The 18,924-nt window shown below is 42.0% G+C and overlaps 1 protein-coding gene across 2 annotated transcripts in view; it reads right to left on the minus strand.

The window, feature by feature from the left end:
* Positions 1-235: 235 nt before the first annotated feature.
* Positions 236-18,924, minus strand: part of MAPK14 (mitogen-activated protein kinase 14) — a 40,028-nt gene continuing 21,339 nt past the window's right edge. Inside the window, exons 8-12 of one of the 2 annotated variants that reach the window (XM_074977730.1) lie at positions 18,496-18,567; positions 4,041-4,120; positions 3,122-3,200; positions 2,121-2,294; positions 236-1,622 (exon numbers count right to left, since the gene is read on the minus strand). In XM_074977730.1, the coding sequence (XP_074833831.1) occupies positions 1,555-1,622; positions 2,121-2,294; positions 3,122-3,200; positions 4,041-4,120; positions 18,496-18,567 (473 nt within the window). In that variant the 3' untranslated portion in view covers positions 236-1,554. Of the gene's footprint in view, positions 1,623-2,120; positions 2,295-3,121; positions 3,201-4,040; positions 4,121-9,826; positions 9,907-18,495; positions 18,568-18,924 lie in introns of both variants that reach the window. The other variant, XM_074977729.1, reaches the window with a different exon arrangement.

Raw genomic sequence — 18,924 nt, forward strand, 5'->3', positions numbered from 1 at the left:
GAAAATACTGAAAGACGCTTTCCTCCCACCCAGTCCCTAAAATGGCCATTTCATTCATACAGGGTCCCTATAAAATACAAAATATTTTAATCAATTTTATTTTTAAACATACTCCCTTTTTCCTCAGGTAGAGGCCAACCTACTAAAATATCCAAAAAGCTCTTTTCCAGGAGGGTAAAAAATAACCTTATGTGAGAGCTAACCACACCCACACCCACACCCACACCCACACCCACACACCCCCACACCCACGCACCCACCCACAGAGAGAGACAGAGGCTCTGACTTCCCGTTTGCTTATTCTACGTTTCGTGCTCCAAGCAATTCTAAGAAACTTCTTTTGGGGAGCAAAATAAAACTTTGAAGTTTGGGTAATTAAATTGCCATGTGTTTAGCTGCTCCTTTGAATGACTCTATCCTTTACCCTATAAATACAAATATTCTGAGAACAGAAAGACCAGGACAAAGAAAGAGGTGCATATGTATTTTATCCTTTTCTTATCAAAGCACCCAGAATGGCAGATATGTTCACAATGAGTTGAGCTACAAGAGGAAGGATGCTGCGATTTTCCCGCAGCAGAAAACCTCTGAACAGTACTTTATTGGCAGACTTCCTGCTCCAGTATCCTCCTCCCAAATAATGCAACAAAAGTAGGTCTACATGCACATACGGCTACAACATGCAAAAAACACCCCATCTTGTTTGGAATAAAGCACACACACACAGCCTGAATCCTCTCTAGACTGCCTGCGTCCACACTAATGCCAGGAAGCCTAAGGAGGAGGGGAACAGGAGACACATGGTGATTCCCAATCCAAGGGCACACAGGCTATTGCCTTGGAAAGTGTATTTCCGAGTTATAGTGTTCACGCCTGGCTACCTACAGCCCATGGAGAGAAGTAGGCTCAGAATTCCATTCAAGAATGTTAACTCCAAACTCACCTTCACTCTTTTCCCATTCATTTAAGGCACAAAACATATTTACATTTTCAAACCAATTCTTCTTGTGTTTCAAAAACCAAAGAGATATTTGTATTTTCTGCTGGCATGCAATACTGGAAAGAGGCTTTGGATGTAGACCAGCCGTCTGGCACAAAACACAAAAAGATATCCCTCACTCCAAGTCGGCTGCTGCAGAAACCAGGAGTCTGTGTTCAAGTATATAGTTACTTTGATTATCTAAAGTCCCTTCCTCATAGGAGAACCATTTTAATGGTAACAACTGGGTCTTGAGAAATAACGGGGCTTCCTTGCATTATGTCTGGTTTGCCTCAGCAGCAGTGCGAGTTGGCTGCTGTTCCTCTGGAAGGGCTAATAAAACTGAGTCACAAATAGGTACTCAGAAGCTTGTCCCAAGCTGTATGCAGAATACAAGACAGCATGCAGCGTGTTTACATAAAGTCAGCCTTCCTCCCTCTCTCTCTCTCTCACACACACACACACACGGAGAATATCTTTGTGACAAGAGGCACTTGAATGGTATTTGGAGAGCCCCTATGAAAAGGCCTTCCCCTCACAGTGAAGCGGGACAAACAGAAGAGAGAGGCAGTTTCTCAGGATTCCATCCCCTCTTGGTCAAGCGGCGGTGGTACAAAGCTGACTACTTCATCATAGGTCAGACCTGGAGAGGAAAGAGGAACAGAGGCTCAGTACAGCAAGAGGATTGCAGTTTGATCCTCAAAACCACACTTCGAGGAGAAAACATGCTCTAGATATGCTGAGCAAAAATAAAAGCCCTACAGACTGGCACGCCAAAGGAGTCGAACATCAGCATGTTACTTCCAGAGCGCCGGGAAGGCATACTTCAGCCATCTCCAAAGCACTGAAGTCTCCATATTCTCTCTGTAGGAGTTAATATTTGTATCACCAGCTAGCAGATGACTCATTCTGCATACAGTGTGCCACCAGAACAATACAAGATATTCCAAATGAACAAAGAGGCAAAAAAAAACTAATGAGACCCTTTGTCAGCATACATTTCCATCGGCTCCCTCTCATGCTCACCACTGCTGAAGGTTTGTACCGATCAACCCCAAAATCTAAGATTCAGCGTTAGCTCATGGCATCTGCCTTTAGATAGGCAGCTTGCCTCAGTGACTCCACCCTTCACAGGACTCACTTTTCCATTCCTCAATCTCAAGTTCTCTACTTTCAAAGGACTGGTCGTAGGGGTCCGCCACTGGTTCATCATCTGGATCGTGATACTGAGCGAAGTAAGCATGGGCCAGTGCCTCTGCTGCAGTAATTCGCTTGTCTGTATCCAGCACCAGCATCTTCTCCAGCAAGTCCACAGCTGTCAGAGCCCAGAGATAGAAAAGAATGGTGTTTTGCACACGATGAGCCACCATAACACTACGGCTCACTTTTATATAACCAACACCTATGGAAGTTTATAGCTTTTCATGAACTCCCTCCCCAATCCTTTAAGTGTCGGAGGCACCAGGACACTGAAACACTCTGTAGGCAAAACATGTGCAAACATCTGTATTCCAAGACATGCCAGAATTCAGCTTCACATTTCCTCAATACGAGATTTTACAGCTAACAGGAATGTAAAGCAGGAATGATCGCTTATAATGGCAATCAAAACCTAGGCAGCAGCAGATCCTAGTTTTAATATAGACACCACAAGTTAGCATTGTGGGACTAAACCAAGAAAAAATTTTTCCTCCCTCTCCCAAGCAAACACTCTGGATTCTAATTCAGATCTGTAGTAACAAAATGCAGAAGCAGCTACCTGGGAGTCAGTGCCAAGCAGCTAGTTAAAATATTAACTGATAAAAATATCTCCTACTTTAGAAGCCACAAAAGAGTATCAACGACTTTAAATTTTATATTTAAGCAGTGAATTATACCAGGAATTATTAGCCATGCTGCAGGTGGCAACACTTATTTTATTTTATAAATCTTGCTGTGGTAAAAAGTTCATAATAGTTTATTGGAAGTTAACAAAGACTGTGTCTCATTCGCTTCCACCCTCCACCACCACAAACCCACCTAAACATATATCCATCCTCACACTAACTCAAAGGGAAAAATCCCAGTATCCAAATCAATAAGCAAGACCTAACAATATCTGCCACGAAATCCCCTTCCCAAGAGAAGTGCTGGAAGCCTTACCCAGTGGATTGGCACCAATAAACACATTTTCAAAGTTCATCTTTGGCATGTAGGACAAAGACTGGATGTAGTTTCTTGCCTGTGGAAATAAATGTTTTGTTAAAAAACATCTCCCAGCCACCAAGATATGGCATGCCCCTTAATTTGCCAGAAGTATTTTTGTTGTGTATACACTGCCTACTTACTATGGCTCTCCTGCTCTCACATCTAAGTGTACATCTGCCCTACAAGGAAGATTGACCGTGGCAGGGACAATCTTCCGGGGTTCGATTTAGAATACTTAGTGAGGATGCGCTAAATCAAATTTACAGGGTGCTCCTGTCGACTGAGGTACTCCTCCCTCCTATGTAGGCTCCCATCAACGTCTCTTAGTGGAGACAATATGGAAGTCCAAGGTAAGATATAGCTGAAATTGCGTACCTTAATTCAACCCTCCCCTGTAGAGTAGGCCTACCCTGCGACTCTTATTAGGAATTTCATCTTTCTCTCGCCTACCAACCATCCATGGTGGAGAGAGCAGAACAGCTAAAAAATAATGACAAACAAGACTTGTTCCATGGTTTGTGCAAGAGAGGAAACATAAAATACAGCCCAGAGATCTGTTGCAAAAATTTTACTGCCTCCTCCAAGCAGCATATCATATACTGCGCTGGTATTCAGACATCTTCATGGTGTCCAGTGGTAAATCATTCAACAGTTAAGTGACATTCAAAAAAGAACTGATTCTGGTTCTCCTATGTCCCAGAGGTTGACAGTTTAGTTTGCATTATTCCAGTTGAAATTTGCTTTAGATCTTTTTTTAGGCTTGCTGTAGCTGGCAGTTATCTCAGTACACACGTCCTGCCTCACGCAAGCATTTAGTGAGCCCAACATGCGGTGACCTGAATTGCAAACCCCTGTACATCCTGCCAGGTCTCACCTCATGGCTGGGCATCCTGTTAATCAGATATGCAGGGGGTGTTCCTGTCAGACGCATGATCTGCTGAAGCTGGTTAATATCTTAGGTGCCTAGTCAAGGGCTTTGTTAAGAATAGTGCAAAAAAAAAAAAAAACAAAAAAAAAAACACCCCACTTTAAAATACAGAATCACAGCTGCACACAATCTATTTCTTCAGCCTACCACAAGGCACAGATGAAACAGGCAAGTACAAGTACCCCTCAACCTGTCAGACATCCTTGTGAGGTTTAGTGATGTGCACCAGTGAGCTCCTAAAGCAAGTGATTCCTAATTCTCAATGGTGAACAGCCTGTTAAACACAAAGAGGCACTAGTTTAACAGCCACACGCACTTAATTTATGAATTTGCCTCCTTAAAACTTCCCAACAGTTTCATTCACATATGGCCTCTGAACAAACTGATCCTCTGAACTGGCTTTAAAGTGCATGTCTTTACTGACTGATGGCACAGGAAGCTGTCAAGACCCTTGTGGCCTAGATGCTGGTGATATTAGTGCAGCAACCAGCACCTTCCTTCTGAACTGCTACAAAAGGAGTGTGATATGTGGGTGAGGTAATGGAAGACCACAAATGCAGGGCTAGCAAGACATTAGCACCGCACAAAATAAAATATTAGCTGATGTCACTGAACAGAAGTACAGAGAGTTTAACAGCATCTCAACAGAGGCAGAAAACCCTACATGAGACAAGTACTAAAACAAAGCAATCTGGAACATTACCCCTGCCCCACACAAATCCCCATCAACTAAGCTAGAAGATAGCTAATTGCCTGTTTATTGTATAAAAGAGATTCTTAATGTGGACCTCGGTAAAAAGGAGCTCTGCTTTTCCCTCACAGAAGTAAGTTGATGTAGTACAACTCAGGGCCTATATGCTGAAAAGTCCATCCTGATGTACACAATGCTCCCAGACTCTACCACACCAAAAATTGTTTTCATGACACTGAAGCAGAGCATGGCATCACCATCTTCAAATTGTGTCTCCCCCACTTCATTTTCTTCCTTCCCAAAATATGGTTTGCAGTGTTTTAGCTGTACTGGTCCCAGGATATTAAAGAGACTAGGTGGGTGAATATCTTTATTGGAGTTGGAGTGGGAGGGGGAGAGATTACCCGACCCATCTAATCTTCCCAATATGTATCACTTTTTCTTAACATACTCTCCAAATCTAAAATTCAAGGCTTGTTCACCTGAACATTTTAGTTTACAGCAACTTCATGTGCGTGACTATCACACAACCTTCCACTCACAAGTGTCCATGCAGATCCCACTGAGGTCCATTAACAGTTGGTTAATGAGCTCTGATCAATCTCTGCAACAGGACTGATCAAAGTGCACTAACAAACTGAGAGTGTGCATCAGCACTATCCACACAGATACTCCATGGCAGATTAAAATAGGAGTTTGCTGTAGACTTCCTGTATAGACAAACCCTAAATTATTCACCTAACTGCTCAACCAAATCTTCCATTCTTTAATCTTATTTAGCCTCTTCTCAGAGCTATAGGTGGTCGTTTCAACGACAGTCAAAATATTCTCCTCCCCTTAGCCTCTTTAGTTTTTCCCCACTCTAACACCAAACAAAAATCAACTCCATTATTGGCCAGATCAGTAACTTCTCCTGACGAATTGACCTCTCAATCATCAATGCATAATTTAAATGTCATCTACTATTTCACCAAGACTGCTCTTTCCACGCACCTAGATTTCAATAGCTGTTGTCTCCAATGCCCTATCCTTTGGGTCAAATCTTATCCTCTGAGTTCTTCCTTTCCCAAAATTCACGAGTGCAGAAACCCACATCATGCCTGCAGCCCGACAATCTGGGCATGCTATGATCCACCCTCTCATAAGGCCCAGTATCATACTGAACTGCAACCCTGAAGGACCTGAGGTCATCCACAGGGGAAATATTGATTCACCAAATAATAATAATGAAAAAATCATAGTTTTGTTTAGTAAGGGACCTGGAAAGGCCACTTAGACCTACAAGACCTCTCCATAAGCAGCAACATTTTAATCATTCTGCAATTTCTAAAGTCATTGAAAATTCTTCACTCTCATTGCCTACCTTCATTTACCTGCCTGCTCTACATTCCTACCACTTACAAAAAAAAAAAGGGGGGGGTTCAGACTTTCCTCTATGTAAATAGCACCCATTCATCATCACCTCTTAACCCGTAGCTAGCCTCCTAACTTTATTTCTCTTCAAGTAGACCTACCAGAGGGAGCAAGGGGATAGTCAGTTAACCACAAGAGCTCTCGTGCACGAAGTTCAGGAGGAACCTAAAAATCTATTACCTTTCTTATTCAACATTTGCATGAGGCAGATGAGGAAGCCGGTGAGAGATCGACAGGATGCAACCCACACCTTACATTCTTGAAATGTAGCTTCACATTATTCACCAATTCCAGAAAGTCCAATCACACTGCATTTTCAGTGTCTGGCTTAGAATCACAGCTATGAAGCAAGCTGAAGCCCACCCCAAGCAAGTCTGAGGTGATAATGGGAGTCTGAAGAAAACTATCAAAGGAAATAAAGGAGGTTTCCTTTCAGCTGAATGGGAAGGTCAAACAACGTGTGCCACTTGGATTTGTGCCCTAGGATCCTTATATTAGGCCCTGGGCTGCTTCTATCTATTCAGATATGCAAGTGTATCCGAACAGGATTCACCGCAACATCTGAGATTAGATTTTTGAGTGAACAGTCCGTAAATGAGAGCGAGGAGCTGATGACTGTGGAGTGCCCTCAAACCTAGAATTTAATTCTTTGCTGTGGCCCTGGCTCAACTATGAATAAAGTTTGTGCTTAAGCATGTTAGATAAAATAACACATTTCTAATCATAAAGCAATTAAGGTTTGACCATGACAAGATATAAAACCTTGTCCTAAACTACTGTTTAACATTATGTTCACATGTGCACAGGGCCTTCCTTATCCACACAGAATGTGCGGTTGAGGACGACACCCCAAAATTTGGGAAACCACTGGATCTGAATGTTCACTCACCAACCTCTTCCTGGCTCTACTTCCTCTGGAGACAACCTAGTTAACTTAGAAGTGAAAAAGCCTGAAACACTTGTTAGCAGAACACTGAACCCTAGAAAGAGCCATTCAACAGGCATGTGCCAATCCGAACATAATACCAGTTTCTGAATTAACTGTGTTAGTCTACAGGTGTGGTGTCCAAAATGCTAGTCACAAGCAACATGTAGCTATTTGACCAGTTGAATGTGGCTAGTTGGCTTGAACAATAAACAGATATTCAGAATAAGGTGGCTAGTTTGCTGTAGTGACTACTGCTTCAGAACTGGTTGGACACCATGGGTCTACAAAATCGGCTTTAAAAATATTTCATTAGGGTGTTGCTGAGGATTATAATACCACATCTCAAAAAAAAAAAAAAAAAATCCTCCTCCTCCTCTCCCACCCCAGGCTACCACTGAGCATACGGGCACCAGTTTAATAGTACCGCACAGGGCTCAATAAATCCTAATGATAGGTTTTAAAACAACCTATTTCTCTAGTCTAGACAAGGCAAGTGTTTTTATTTACCCAATCTGTCGAGATTCTGCAAGGTCTTTTTACTCAAGCTTTTTCTAAAGGGAGATATAACTCTTTTCTTGCCATTTCCCCTCATATATTCAGTTAAATTGCAATGTAATGCTTTAATTCCACCCAGCTCCTTCTAAAAATGCCAAGATTCCCCCCCAAGATTCGCCACACACTTCTCCCACCAAGCAGTGGGGTGCATGCTCGGAGCGGGTGGGCAGCGCTCCCCGCATGTAGCTCTCAGGAAGAGCAGCATTACCATGCTGTGGCGAATACAGTTCTCAAGCTGTACGCGCCTCTTAAAGCCTTTAAATTTTAAAGGCTCCACGAGCTGCACACAGTGTCCCATTCGCCACATGTGGCAAGCAGCAACCGTATTGGACACCACGGACTTAAATTCTTAGTGGCCCCCATCAAAAGTTATTGCCCACCTCTGCCATAAGGCATTGTTCTCAACTCCCTTTTCCTCTCCAGCTACCGACCCTTATCTGCAAGCAGCATTTCACAAACACTCCCTACCTTCTTCAGGTTCAGTCAGTGAAAATTTGAGCACAATGTCCCTTCCCCATTTACACGCTGCCTCCCTGCTTGAACACATCACTCAATTCCAGCTTAACTTCCGTCAATCACCATAAAAGACAGCTAACCTCCTACTTGACACGGGGAATACCATGAATTACATCTCAATTCTGAATGTGAGCCCTGCTCTTAGATTTCCAATACCATGGTAACTCAGATGCATTTCCTTTGCACCTTAAGCTGCTACAATTTTGCAAGTCTGAGTACTGTAACTTGCTCAACAAAACCACACCTACAGGGACACCAGTTCTGTGAATTGCTCACTAATTTCATGCCTTACTATAGCTCCTTTTATGTCCTCCCCCACATTTGCCCACACCCAGAGTTCTATGGATTCTCAATGCTTTGGCCTGCTATATCTTCAGAAAACTTCTCAGCCTCAGAGCTCTAGTTCTTCCTATACCTGGCCTGCTCACCTCTGAGTTGTGGCCCCATCTGACTTCTTACATGCCAGCGAGCTCAAGTGTTTGCTGGTCCCACATCAGATATCTGAAGTGGGCTAGTTATACCCCACCACACTGATTCTTCCATTCTCTAACAAGTATCTCAATACCACTTTTCTGCAGCCTGCCACTAGATACCTATAAGCTAGTTTATTACATCAATATTTACTGTGGATTAGCAACCCATTTGCTTCTGCTACTCCCAACCCTCCCCATATAGTCTTCTGGTTTTGTTTTCTCTCTCTTTTCTTTGGGGGTGGGGTGGGGGAAAGGGTGGTTAACATTTTTATTGTCATTTCCCCTGGGATAACTTCAGTTCCTTGTAATTTCGCAAAGAGATAACATTGAGTCTGATTATACTTTGCCTCCCAAAGAGGTTCACAATCTAGGAACAAATGTGTTCATACGGCAAAGATGGTAGGAATGACTGAAGACATTGGTCAACGTTTAAATAGGAATCTATCTAAATCAATCTTCAGTTATAGATAACTCACGCAGGCGAAAGTACAGTGGACATTAACACACTTACTAGCACAGCATGGTTGGCTGAAGTGGGTAGGCTGGCTGTATATTATAAGGGTAGCACCTCTTTCATAATTTAGCAACAGCTATGCAATTTGGATTTTACACTCTGAAAATAAAAGTGTGGTAGTGGTGGGAGCAGCAGCAGCTCATTCTGCTGTCCCAGAAAAGGCTGCTTTGGGAAGAACATACAAACTCCCATGGAGAAACTGCATATTTCAACGTCGTGCTATTTTTGGATGGGATCGTTTGCCCCAGAGAGTCCCTTGGGCAGGCAATCTGGAGAAACAGTGATTGGGGTAAGTCCCATGATCCAAACCACAAGAGGTGCTTCTCCAGGAACGTCTGCCCCCGTGATCCTTTGTGAACTACAGACCCACAGAAGAAGTCAAAAAGTAAAACTGGATGGGAAAGAGAAAAGGCAGGAAGATAAGAGATGAGGAAATATATGAACTCAGACACATCCCAAGAGAGAAAAATGAAAAGGGAAGAGACCAAAACACTCAGGAAAAAGATCAAAGTACAAACAGACTACAGGAGGGCAGTACAGTGGGTTTTTTTTTAAAAAAAAAAACAAAAAAAAAAAACACACCACACACACACACACAGGCTCCCAAAAGGGCAAATATTACAAATCAAAGTATAAACTCACAGACTCTGAGGAGATTTTCTTCAAAAGCTCAGGACCTGGGGTTCCAACGAGTCTCAAAATGAGCTTCAACTGATCAATATCTAATGGTGAACCATAAAGGAAAATGCTGGGACAAATCAAAATGAAAAAAAAAGAAATTCAGAGTATCAGCCTAATGAAGTTGGAAAGTTAAGGTCTAACAAGACCTTGTTGGAATGATCATTTTCAACAAACTTTATACATTCCTTCTGTATAAAGTTAAACATCCCCACACAATCCACTCATGTCCAAATCACTGATATTAAAAACCGGACCACAAAAGTGCATACATGCATTGAGGAGAATTGATCACTGACACTGTGCACTTGACTGACATGAACAATGCACAGCAGACAGACAAAACTTTTGTCTCACCAGCAAGGCTTGGTTCACGTGCTCACTCCACCCTTTAACATCCATCCACAGCTTTAGTAGCTAGCAGTAATTAAGCATATTAGTAATAGATGCAGTGAAGCAGGCGGCTAGTGAGTGTAGGTGCTAGTATGCAACAATGCAATTGTAATACACTGCTGAGATAGTCTGACCACCTCTGACAAACTCCAGCTGTCACTGCAAGTCACTGGAACTTGTTGCTGTCTAGAGCTCTTCTAGCAAACTAAAAACTGAGCTGGCACACCCTTCTCCTTCTTTCCATACTGCACGCTGAATGGGAGAACACTTTGAAGTGGCCAAGATAGCCAGCAGAGGGTGCTTGTTTCTATAGGCTTCTTTTAGAAAATATGAAGTGGACTACATCTTTTTCTTTCTACGTGGCTCACAAAACAAAAAACAGAAGTTTTGCAAAAATAGGGCCTGAAAACCCCCAACCTATATATTTGTTTGATGAAAAGCTTTATGCTTCCAGTAGGACAGGTGTCTTAGAATAGACAAACTGCCCAGTCCAAAAACAGAATTTGGACATGTCGTTTAGGCAGTTAAGCTACTCTCTTTGAAAAGGGAGAGTGAAAATACATATTTAAGAAATCTGAACAAATGTACACTGAGAAATCTGTTAAAATACTATTATAAGTCTGACAGTAACAAGAACAAAGAGCCAGACTGGAAACCAGCTTCTTTAAAACAACTGGGAGCAAACTTATTCCATCTCTAAATTGGTCTACTATGCTGCATTTCAAATCTCAGGGGTTTCAGACGTCTTCATTCAAGTTTGTTCCTCAAATATTATACCCTTAAACTATATTAACACAGTTATGGGGTTTCCCTAGGCAGCATTATTCATGGCCAGGGAAACAATGTCACTCTGATCTCATAAATGCAGTTGCAATTGTATCTTACGACATGGAATCTCTTCACTGAAATACAGGAAACTCTCTCATATTCGGCAGCCCTGGGACTGGCAGGTTGCTGGATATGCAAATATTCTGGCTAAGAGAGAGCAGCTGGAGGAAGGCACAGGTGGGGGTCAGGGTCACCCCCAATAAAAGAAGTTCCACCCCCTCACCCTCCCAGCACTCCAGTGCTGCGTCCTGTTCAGCTGCTGCCCCTACCTTGTTGGTGGGGACAGCATGGAGCTGCTTGATGATGGCGATGTGGGGCTCGCAGTGTTGTGCAGGGAGCCGCTCTGGATGGCAGATACCGGGCAGGAGAGCAGAAAAGCCTGCTGGCTGCACACACAGACAGCACAGAGGGATGCAGGGAGAACTGGCTTTGAAGGGCAGGGCATTGATCACACTCTCCATAATTCACAAACCCAGCCATGACACCACTTCTCTGCACTCCCACCTGGTGTCTGCTGCCCAGAGCTTTAGTTGTCAGTTATGCTGATTATTTGAGGTTCTGGTTACTTAAAAATGGGATAAAAAACTTTTACTGGACCACAATTCACACACAACTGAGTATCCTTACTACATGCATTTTGCCCATATTAGGAGTACAATTCTTACTGAAAAAGTTTTCAAGTGGTGCAAACATTTCAGAGAAATTTTGCCCCACCCAGAGGCCATTTTTTCCCATAGTTATTTTTAAAAGGAATCTTGTACTCCCAAAATGCATCTGCTAATACTAAGGACTCACTACACATCCAATTCTTCTTGTTAAAGCTGTATTTTGATTAAAATTTAGTCTACAATAAAAGCCTCTATAATGGATTTAAAAAAAAAACCTGTGCTATAACGTTCTTTGACAAACAGATGAGTTGACATTTCACTTAGTGACAAAATTTCACATTTTGATTAAACTGTTATCAAGTTTGAATGAAAAGAAGCACTCAAACACTGCAGCCAATTATCACAAATGTATACCTAGACAGATATACCGTAATCAATGAATTGCAAATTCTCAGGCATCAAAACTTGTAATGGAATCAAACATTTCTGTGATATGATCAGCAAGAAACTGCTATAGTTAAAACAATCAGCTATACTTAAATGGCTCTGATGAAAGCCAATTTGAGATAGCCATTACGCTCTGCACCCCTGCTCTTTCATAATACATTTATGGAAACTATGGACTGTCTGCATGTCTTCATTTCAAGTTTGACATACTTTCCCCGCCTCCCACAAGTGCGTTTTAAAATCATGCTTTCATCTGTCACAGTGTTCCCCAAATAGTGTTTCATGGGAACCCAGGGTTCCACGAAGTGAAACTGAGGGTTCTGGGAGAAAATTACATTACAATAGCTGACTCCGCTGCAGTTCCCCGCCACCACTGAAACAGCAGAACCAAATGTAATTGATTTAATGGCTGGCAGGAGGGATCTGGGCATTAAAATCAGCTGAATTTAGTTCCATTATTTCAGTGGCGGCAGGGATGGGGGAACGGGTTTGTGGGATGGGCGGGGGGGGGCGTAAACTTGGGGATCAGGGCAGATTTGTGGGCTGAGGTGGAATAAAGCTTGGAGACCGGGGGTGGGGGGCGGGTTCGGGGGCCAAGTGGGGTATAGAGCCTGGGAATGGGGTTCTGCAAAATTCTTTGGTGTTTAAAAGGGTTCCATGACCAAATAAAAATTGGGAAACAGTGGTCTAATCAGAATAATGGATTAGACATTATGGTACTGAAGTTGAAATACAGAGCCACAATGAAGTTTGTCATTATGTGCATTAATAATTACGGAAATAGCTGCTGTGCATGTAGACTCTGAGTTTAAGACCTAAAAGCATCATAGGACTCTATCTACTCCAATGTAATAGCTAATCTATCATCACTAAGGACACAAAAGAAGCCATGACCACTTGTGATCATTAAAAGACCCCATGACTTTTTATTAAATTCAAAACATCAAGGCCATTTCTACGAAGGCCACTTCCTTCAGAAGTGGCATGCTAATACAGGGAGTGAAATATGCTAATGAGGCACAGATGCAAATTCCCCATGCCTCGTTAGTATAACGTCTCGTGATTTGGAGTCTGGAAGACCGTTCTTCTGGACTACAAAACGCTGTGTAGAAGCGTGACCCCAGGGGAGCTTCCAGAAGGAAGTCCTCCTTCCGGAGGCCCCTTCTTCCTGAAAATTTTTGGGAAGAAGGGGCCTCCGGAAGGAGGACTTCCTTCCAGAAGCCCCACCCCCGGGCCACGCTTCTACACAGCGTTTTGGAGTCTGGAAGAACGGTCTTCCGGACTCCAAATCATGTGACGTTATGCTAACGAGGAGTGGGGAATTTGCATCCATGCCTCATTAGCATCTTTCGCTTCCTGTATTAGCATGCCACTTCCAAAGGAAGTGGCCTGTGTAGAAACAGCCCAAGAGCATTGTAAAAGAGCTAAGTGCTTCCTGAAGTTTTGCTGAGCTCTTCACTTTTTGTCCTAAACTACTGGAGCACTGCTGTGCTCTTGTGGTTGGAAGTGAAGATACCCATATATAAAATTTACAAATGCAGGACATGTCCATTTAGACGTGAGTCCCCACTGGTGTAAACAAACTGACGTGGATACAGCCGCAGTTATCCCTAATTTAGATAAGCCTCTCAGTGTTTTGGCACCTAAATCTTCACAGAAATATGAAAAATAATGTTAAAATTGCCCAGTGTTATTTTAAGATACTAAAAGCGCTAGACTTACAGTGTAAAAACTAAAATGAGGGTCAGCAGCACTCTTTTAATTTTGGTAGTCACACTTACAAACTCAGCAAATATTTGGCACTTCCAAAGGGATGTGTGCCACCAACCAAAACACACACTGCCCACTCTGGGCGCTCTACTAATCAGCTGGGCAACACCTGAATCTCTCTTGGGCAACCACCCAAGCTGACAAGCAACACTGCCACCAACACCTGCTTTAGTGCTAGAGTCTGAACTCCCTAACCGAGTTACCCATTCAGAACAGACCCAGAGCACTGGCTTTGACCGGGTGTGTAAACACAGTAGTGTAGATGACACTATGGCACATAGTGGGCTGGCTACCTCATTAATCGTATTCTTGGGATATAGCAAGGTAAAAGTTGCTAGAAACTTCCCAAGTATATTACACTTCAGGTACCTGCATGCAAACCTGTGAAGCAAACCAAAACTACTGCATCTAGTTTTAGGCCTACCATCAGTGTCCCACTGAATTACAAGCGTAGACTTCACTAATGGGGGGAAGTGGTGCCAGAATGAAGTCAACTCTGAACAGTTACACACCAAACTAACAAAGTTAGTAAAACACACAGAGCAAAAGGAAAAACAAAAAACCAAGAAAAAACAACAAAATTCACAAGAGGAAAAAGTGTATGGAAAGGGAAGCAGAGCATGCAAACCTCAGTAGGGATCGCCACAGGCTCTTGGAGGACTGAAATCCCAGTGATCCTGAAACGCAGAAAACAGTCAATCGTCCATCAGCACAAGCAGCATGCACTGCAAGACTACAGGAATTTATCCAGGCAAAGCAGAGAATACTCACAAGGCTGTATAAGCAGAGCAAAATATACCAAGAAACTACATAATTGCCAAATGATTCATTTACACCATGAAAATTCTGTTGAACAGCAAGCAATTGGATAGCCCCCCCCCAAAGAAAAAAAAACACAAAAAAACCAAAAACAAATTTTTAAAGGGACAGAATCAATTTAACAGTCAAATATAATTTTGTTTGTATTGTAACAACTAACATGTAAGATTGATAACAGTGAAAGAATTGTTTCCTTTTGCATGACAGTACTTTGTACAGGGAAAACAGCAAGTCAGCTTCCTGTTATTTGTGGAAGAGTGGTGCTAAATGAGTTTTTAATCAATGGGAAAATATGCTTGTAAAAGTACAAATATTAGTAGTAAACATAAAGGTAAGATTACAAATAATTCAAGTCAATTTGCTTTCTAAAGATGAGTGAATTTCAAGAGGACAGCAAATGCTTAATCTGACTGGTGGGAGGGGGAGAGAATTAAGGTTTTCTATTATAGCCCTTGCTTGTATTTCCACATCCCCAAATTTTTCTGCATCTGCTGACTATTTCCCTGTACTTTCCCGCATCAAAAAAGATTCTACTATATTTTAGAACCTCACAGTTGATCCATGAGCTTCACCCCGGAGTTAACTGAGACACATATAACACCTTAGGGACTTAATATTCCCTCTGTGCAGTTTACAGAACCATATGACTAATCACTTCCATAATAACCCCCCATTCATGGAATGCTGATCTTAGAAAATGCAGAAGACCTCAGTCACTTCCTTTAGTTTCTTCTTGCTATCTTTGTAAATCTGAAAGGGGTTGAGATTTGGGGGTGTTAGCTTCTTTCAATCTCTTTGGAATGAGGTGTAAAGACACAGATAAAGGTCATACCTAACTCCCAACAGACACTGGATTCCAGTACTTGCCCACCTCAACATGCAGAGGATGTGCACTGTCACTTAAAAGTGGAGATCCAGGCAGGCAACGCTCAAAGAAAGCCTTCAGTAGTTCTCTATCTGTGGATGAGGTCTGGTAAGGGCCTGCAACAGCTTTATATACATTTACTTCTGGGGGAATTCTGTGCCACTGTGCAATGTAGAATTTGACAGAATTCCACTTCTGCAGCAGAATTGGGAGATATAGAGCTGCTGGCCACTTCTGGACACCGCTGGACTCTGCAGGGCATAGCTCACTGCGAGCATAGCACACAGCTTGCATGGCTTAGAGGCGGCATGTTGTGCTTGATCTTCATTCCCCTGAAATGGGAAAGGGCCCTGGAATCTCAGCTCTGGCAAAGAGCCAGGCTTAATGACACAAGATCTCCCCCTGGGACAGCAAAGAAGCTGAAAGGAGACTAAAGGCAGGAGTGCCCCATGGCTGGGATGCAAGGGGTGACCCATGGAGGAGCTGCTGGTATCTGGGCCAGAGAACACCCAGCACCTAGACTGTGCGGAAGATAGGAGAGTGAAAGTGTCTGGGCTTTAGGGACCCCACACAGCACCCTCTAATGGGAATAGGGTTGTCAAAGAGGTTTTAACTCCTTTGTAACTGTCTGTAATGTAGACATTGACAGGTATTTTGAAATAAATTACCAAAATAATTGAAACTGGAATGATTATATTGCATTATTTTGACAAAATGCGCAGAACTTTTAATTTTTGGTTCAGAATTCTCCCAGAAGTATAAAGTTGAACAATGATTTACGAGAAAAACATCACAATGTGACAGATCATCAACAGGTGCAAAAGAGCGTAAGCATTCAAGACAATCATAAGCATCTGCAGTAAATTAATGAAACATTTCAGCATGATATAAAGACAGACAGGATTTCTTAAAATCAGATTTGATTTTTCATAGTAGTTATATGCCTATAATGCATATTTTAAAAAGTCAAAAGAAAGTCAGACTTGGAAGGAGAAACCTAGTGGTTTTGCTCAGTGCCCTGGCATTTAACAAAACATTTAACTCTTTTACAGCCCTTTCCATCAATAAGTTTCAAAGCATTTCTTTATAAATGGACGTCAGTATTATTCCAGTTCATAGAGGGGGACAACGAGGCATAGAGAGCTCAAATTACTTGCCCATGTTCACCCAGAAGACCAGTGGCTACCCCAGGTCACCTGTGTTCCAGTCCAGTGTTCTATCCACTAACATAAATTGCCTTCCCTAAACGTTTCAAATAGGATTTGCAATATAAATTACATGTCTTTGTAGCATTTTTGTTACCTCATGAAGAAGAGAGAGCACCTCAAGTACAAGCAACCTTTTGTTAGAGTCTCTGAAACAGTTTTATCTTGTTTACATTCTGATTTCAGAGTACTAGTACTTCCAGAGTCAAACGTCAACAGCAGTGATATTTTTGCTGATACAACTATTCTGGCTTCTTTGCTTTTTTTTTTGCAGGGGAAATAAACAAACTGTCTAAGCCAGACCACGTCATAAACCGGTTGCCAACTCAGACAAAATGGGGAGACAGTAGTATTTGTCAATTTCTCTTTTCTAGACCCCAAGCAAGGAAGAGGGGCGGTAGAGAGAGAAGCAGAACTGGGGTTCAAGTAGCCCAAAGTTGGAAGTGGAAACAGAGGGAGGAGAGGAGGTAACTCTCATTGAAAGAAAGCACATTAAGAGGGATGAATGCAGAACTGAGATCACAGTTAGTATGGAAGGAAATAAAATAGATTATGCAATATAAGGAGAAGGATGGAATCGTAAGACACTCAACAAGGAAGAGAAAACAGACAACAGAAAATGGTACAAGTGTAAGGAAAGGAATAGAGCAATTTGGGTTATTTTTTTAAAAGATCCAGGAAAGTGCTTTTCAAAGATGATATATTAAACAGTAAGTTAACACATTAAATATTAATAGAAAACAATCAAAATATGTTCCAATAAATAGATGCAAATGTTAGTGCTTGTGCAGACAAAGTACAATTGAGCATGTGGAGTGGTGGAGCTTTGGTGAAAAGTGCTTAATGTCTGATGAAATCCATTGCTATACTTATATTTTTAACTCAAACCACCTCTACCCAGAATTATTTTTATCCCTAGACATGCAACAGCTGACTAAAGTTTTGGTTTTTTTCATTTGAAATACACCAATTTGCCCCAAATAGTAAATTTTATTCTAATTCCCTGGGGAAAATATTCCTAGATGTTCCTGCAAAGAATTTATTCTCCCTTTACAAATTACCCTTCTTGTAGGTTTTCCTAAAGATCTCATCCAGGCCACTTTGGTGCTACCAAAATCACCATGAAACAAGTTTTGCCAGAGCCTGAGTCCTCACATCAGCACCAGCATATACTAAAAGGGGGAGTGGAACCCATCTGATTAAAATAAATAAACATCTGACAAGGTAGTTGGATATTTTGGAACAAACTGGCAAGAGATCCCTGACTTGAAGAAACAGGAGACTCACGGATTTTAATAGGAGCCTGTTTAAACACAGAGGGCAGGTTAGCTTAGTGAGATATAAAGGATGTTTTATACTTGTCAGGAACCTGCAATAAGCAGAAGAAGGGTGCAATGGGGATATGGGCATTTTGTGCCCATAACTAAACCCAGAAGCCAATAATTTAGCCAGACCAACAAGCAAGGGATGCCCAATAACTGAAACAAGTGAATACTCTAGGGATTGCAGCTACCAGTGAAGAGTTCTGTCTCCTTTTGCACAGTAATGATTTCTCATGTGGGACAAACACAACCATGTCTGGAGCACAAGAAGTCATTCACTGAAAATTTTATTCCCTTGGGAAATGTATAACAGAGAAGTGCTCTAATTTACGTTTTTTTTTTTTTAAAAAAAAAAGACAAAGTTTTTAAAGGATACGGTCTGTACCAGGAAACAATGTTCTTCCAGTCAACAGCTCGGCCATAATGCACCCCACTGACCAAATATCAACTGAACAAAACAAACAAACAAACATTAATATAAATGTACTGTATGAAAAAATAAAACCTCAACTGAATTACCTTGATCGGTAAGTACAAATAATTCAATCCTTTGGTGTTAAAAACAACTTATACCATGTCCCTGGCCAGCCAACTACATTCTGCCACCCTCAGCTGACTCTTCATGAAGCAAACCTAATACCAAATTACATGAAAGTTTCCCCAACTGGGCACAATGCCCATCAATCAAAGTCTACAGAAGAAGAAGGCGAAAGCCTGTTCAAGGCAGGCAGATGTCTGTGGGATGGATTTGCACAGCTGCAAGGGGGCCTGGTCTTACACCTGTCACACCCAAATGGAAACAGAT

The sequence above is a fragment of the Carettochelys insculpta genome, chromosome 26 (assembly GCF_033958435.1).
Source record: "Carettochelys insculpta isolate YL-2023 chromosome 26, ASM3395843v1, whole genome shotgun sequence".
NCBI classification, from domain to species: domain Eukaryota; kingdom Metazoa; phylum Chordata; order Testudines; family Carettochelyidae; genus Carettochelys; species Carettochelys insculpta.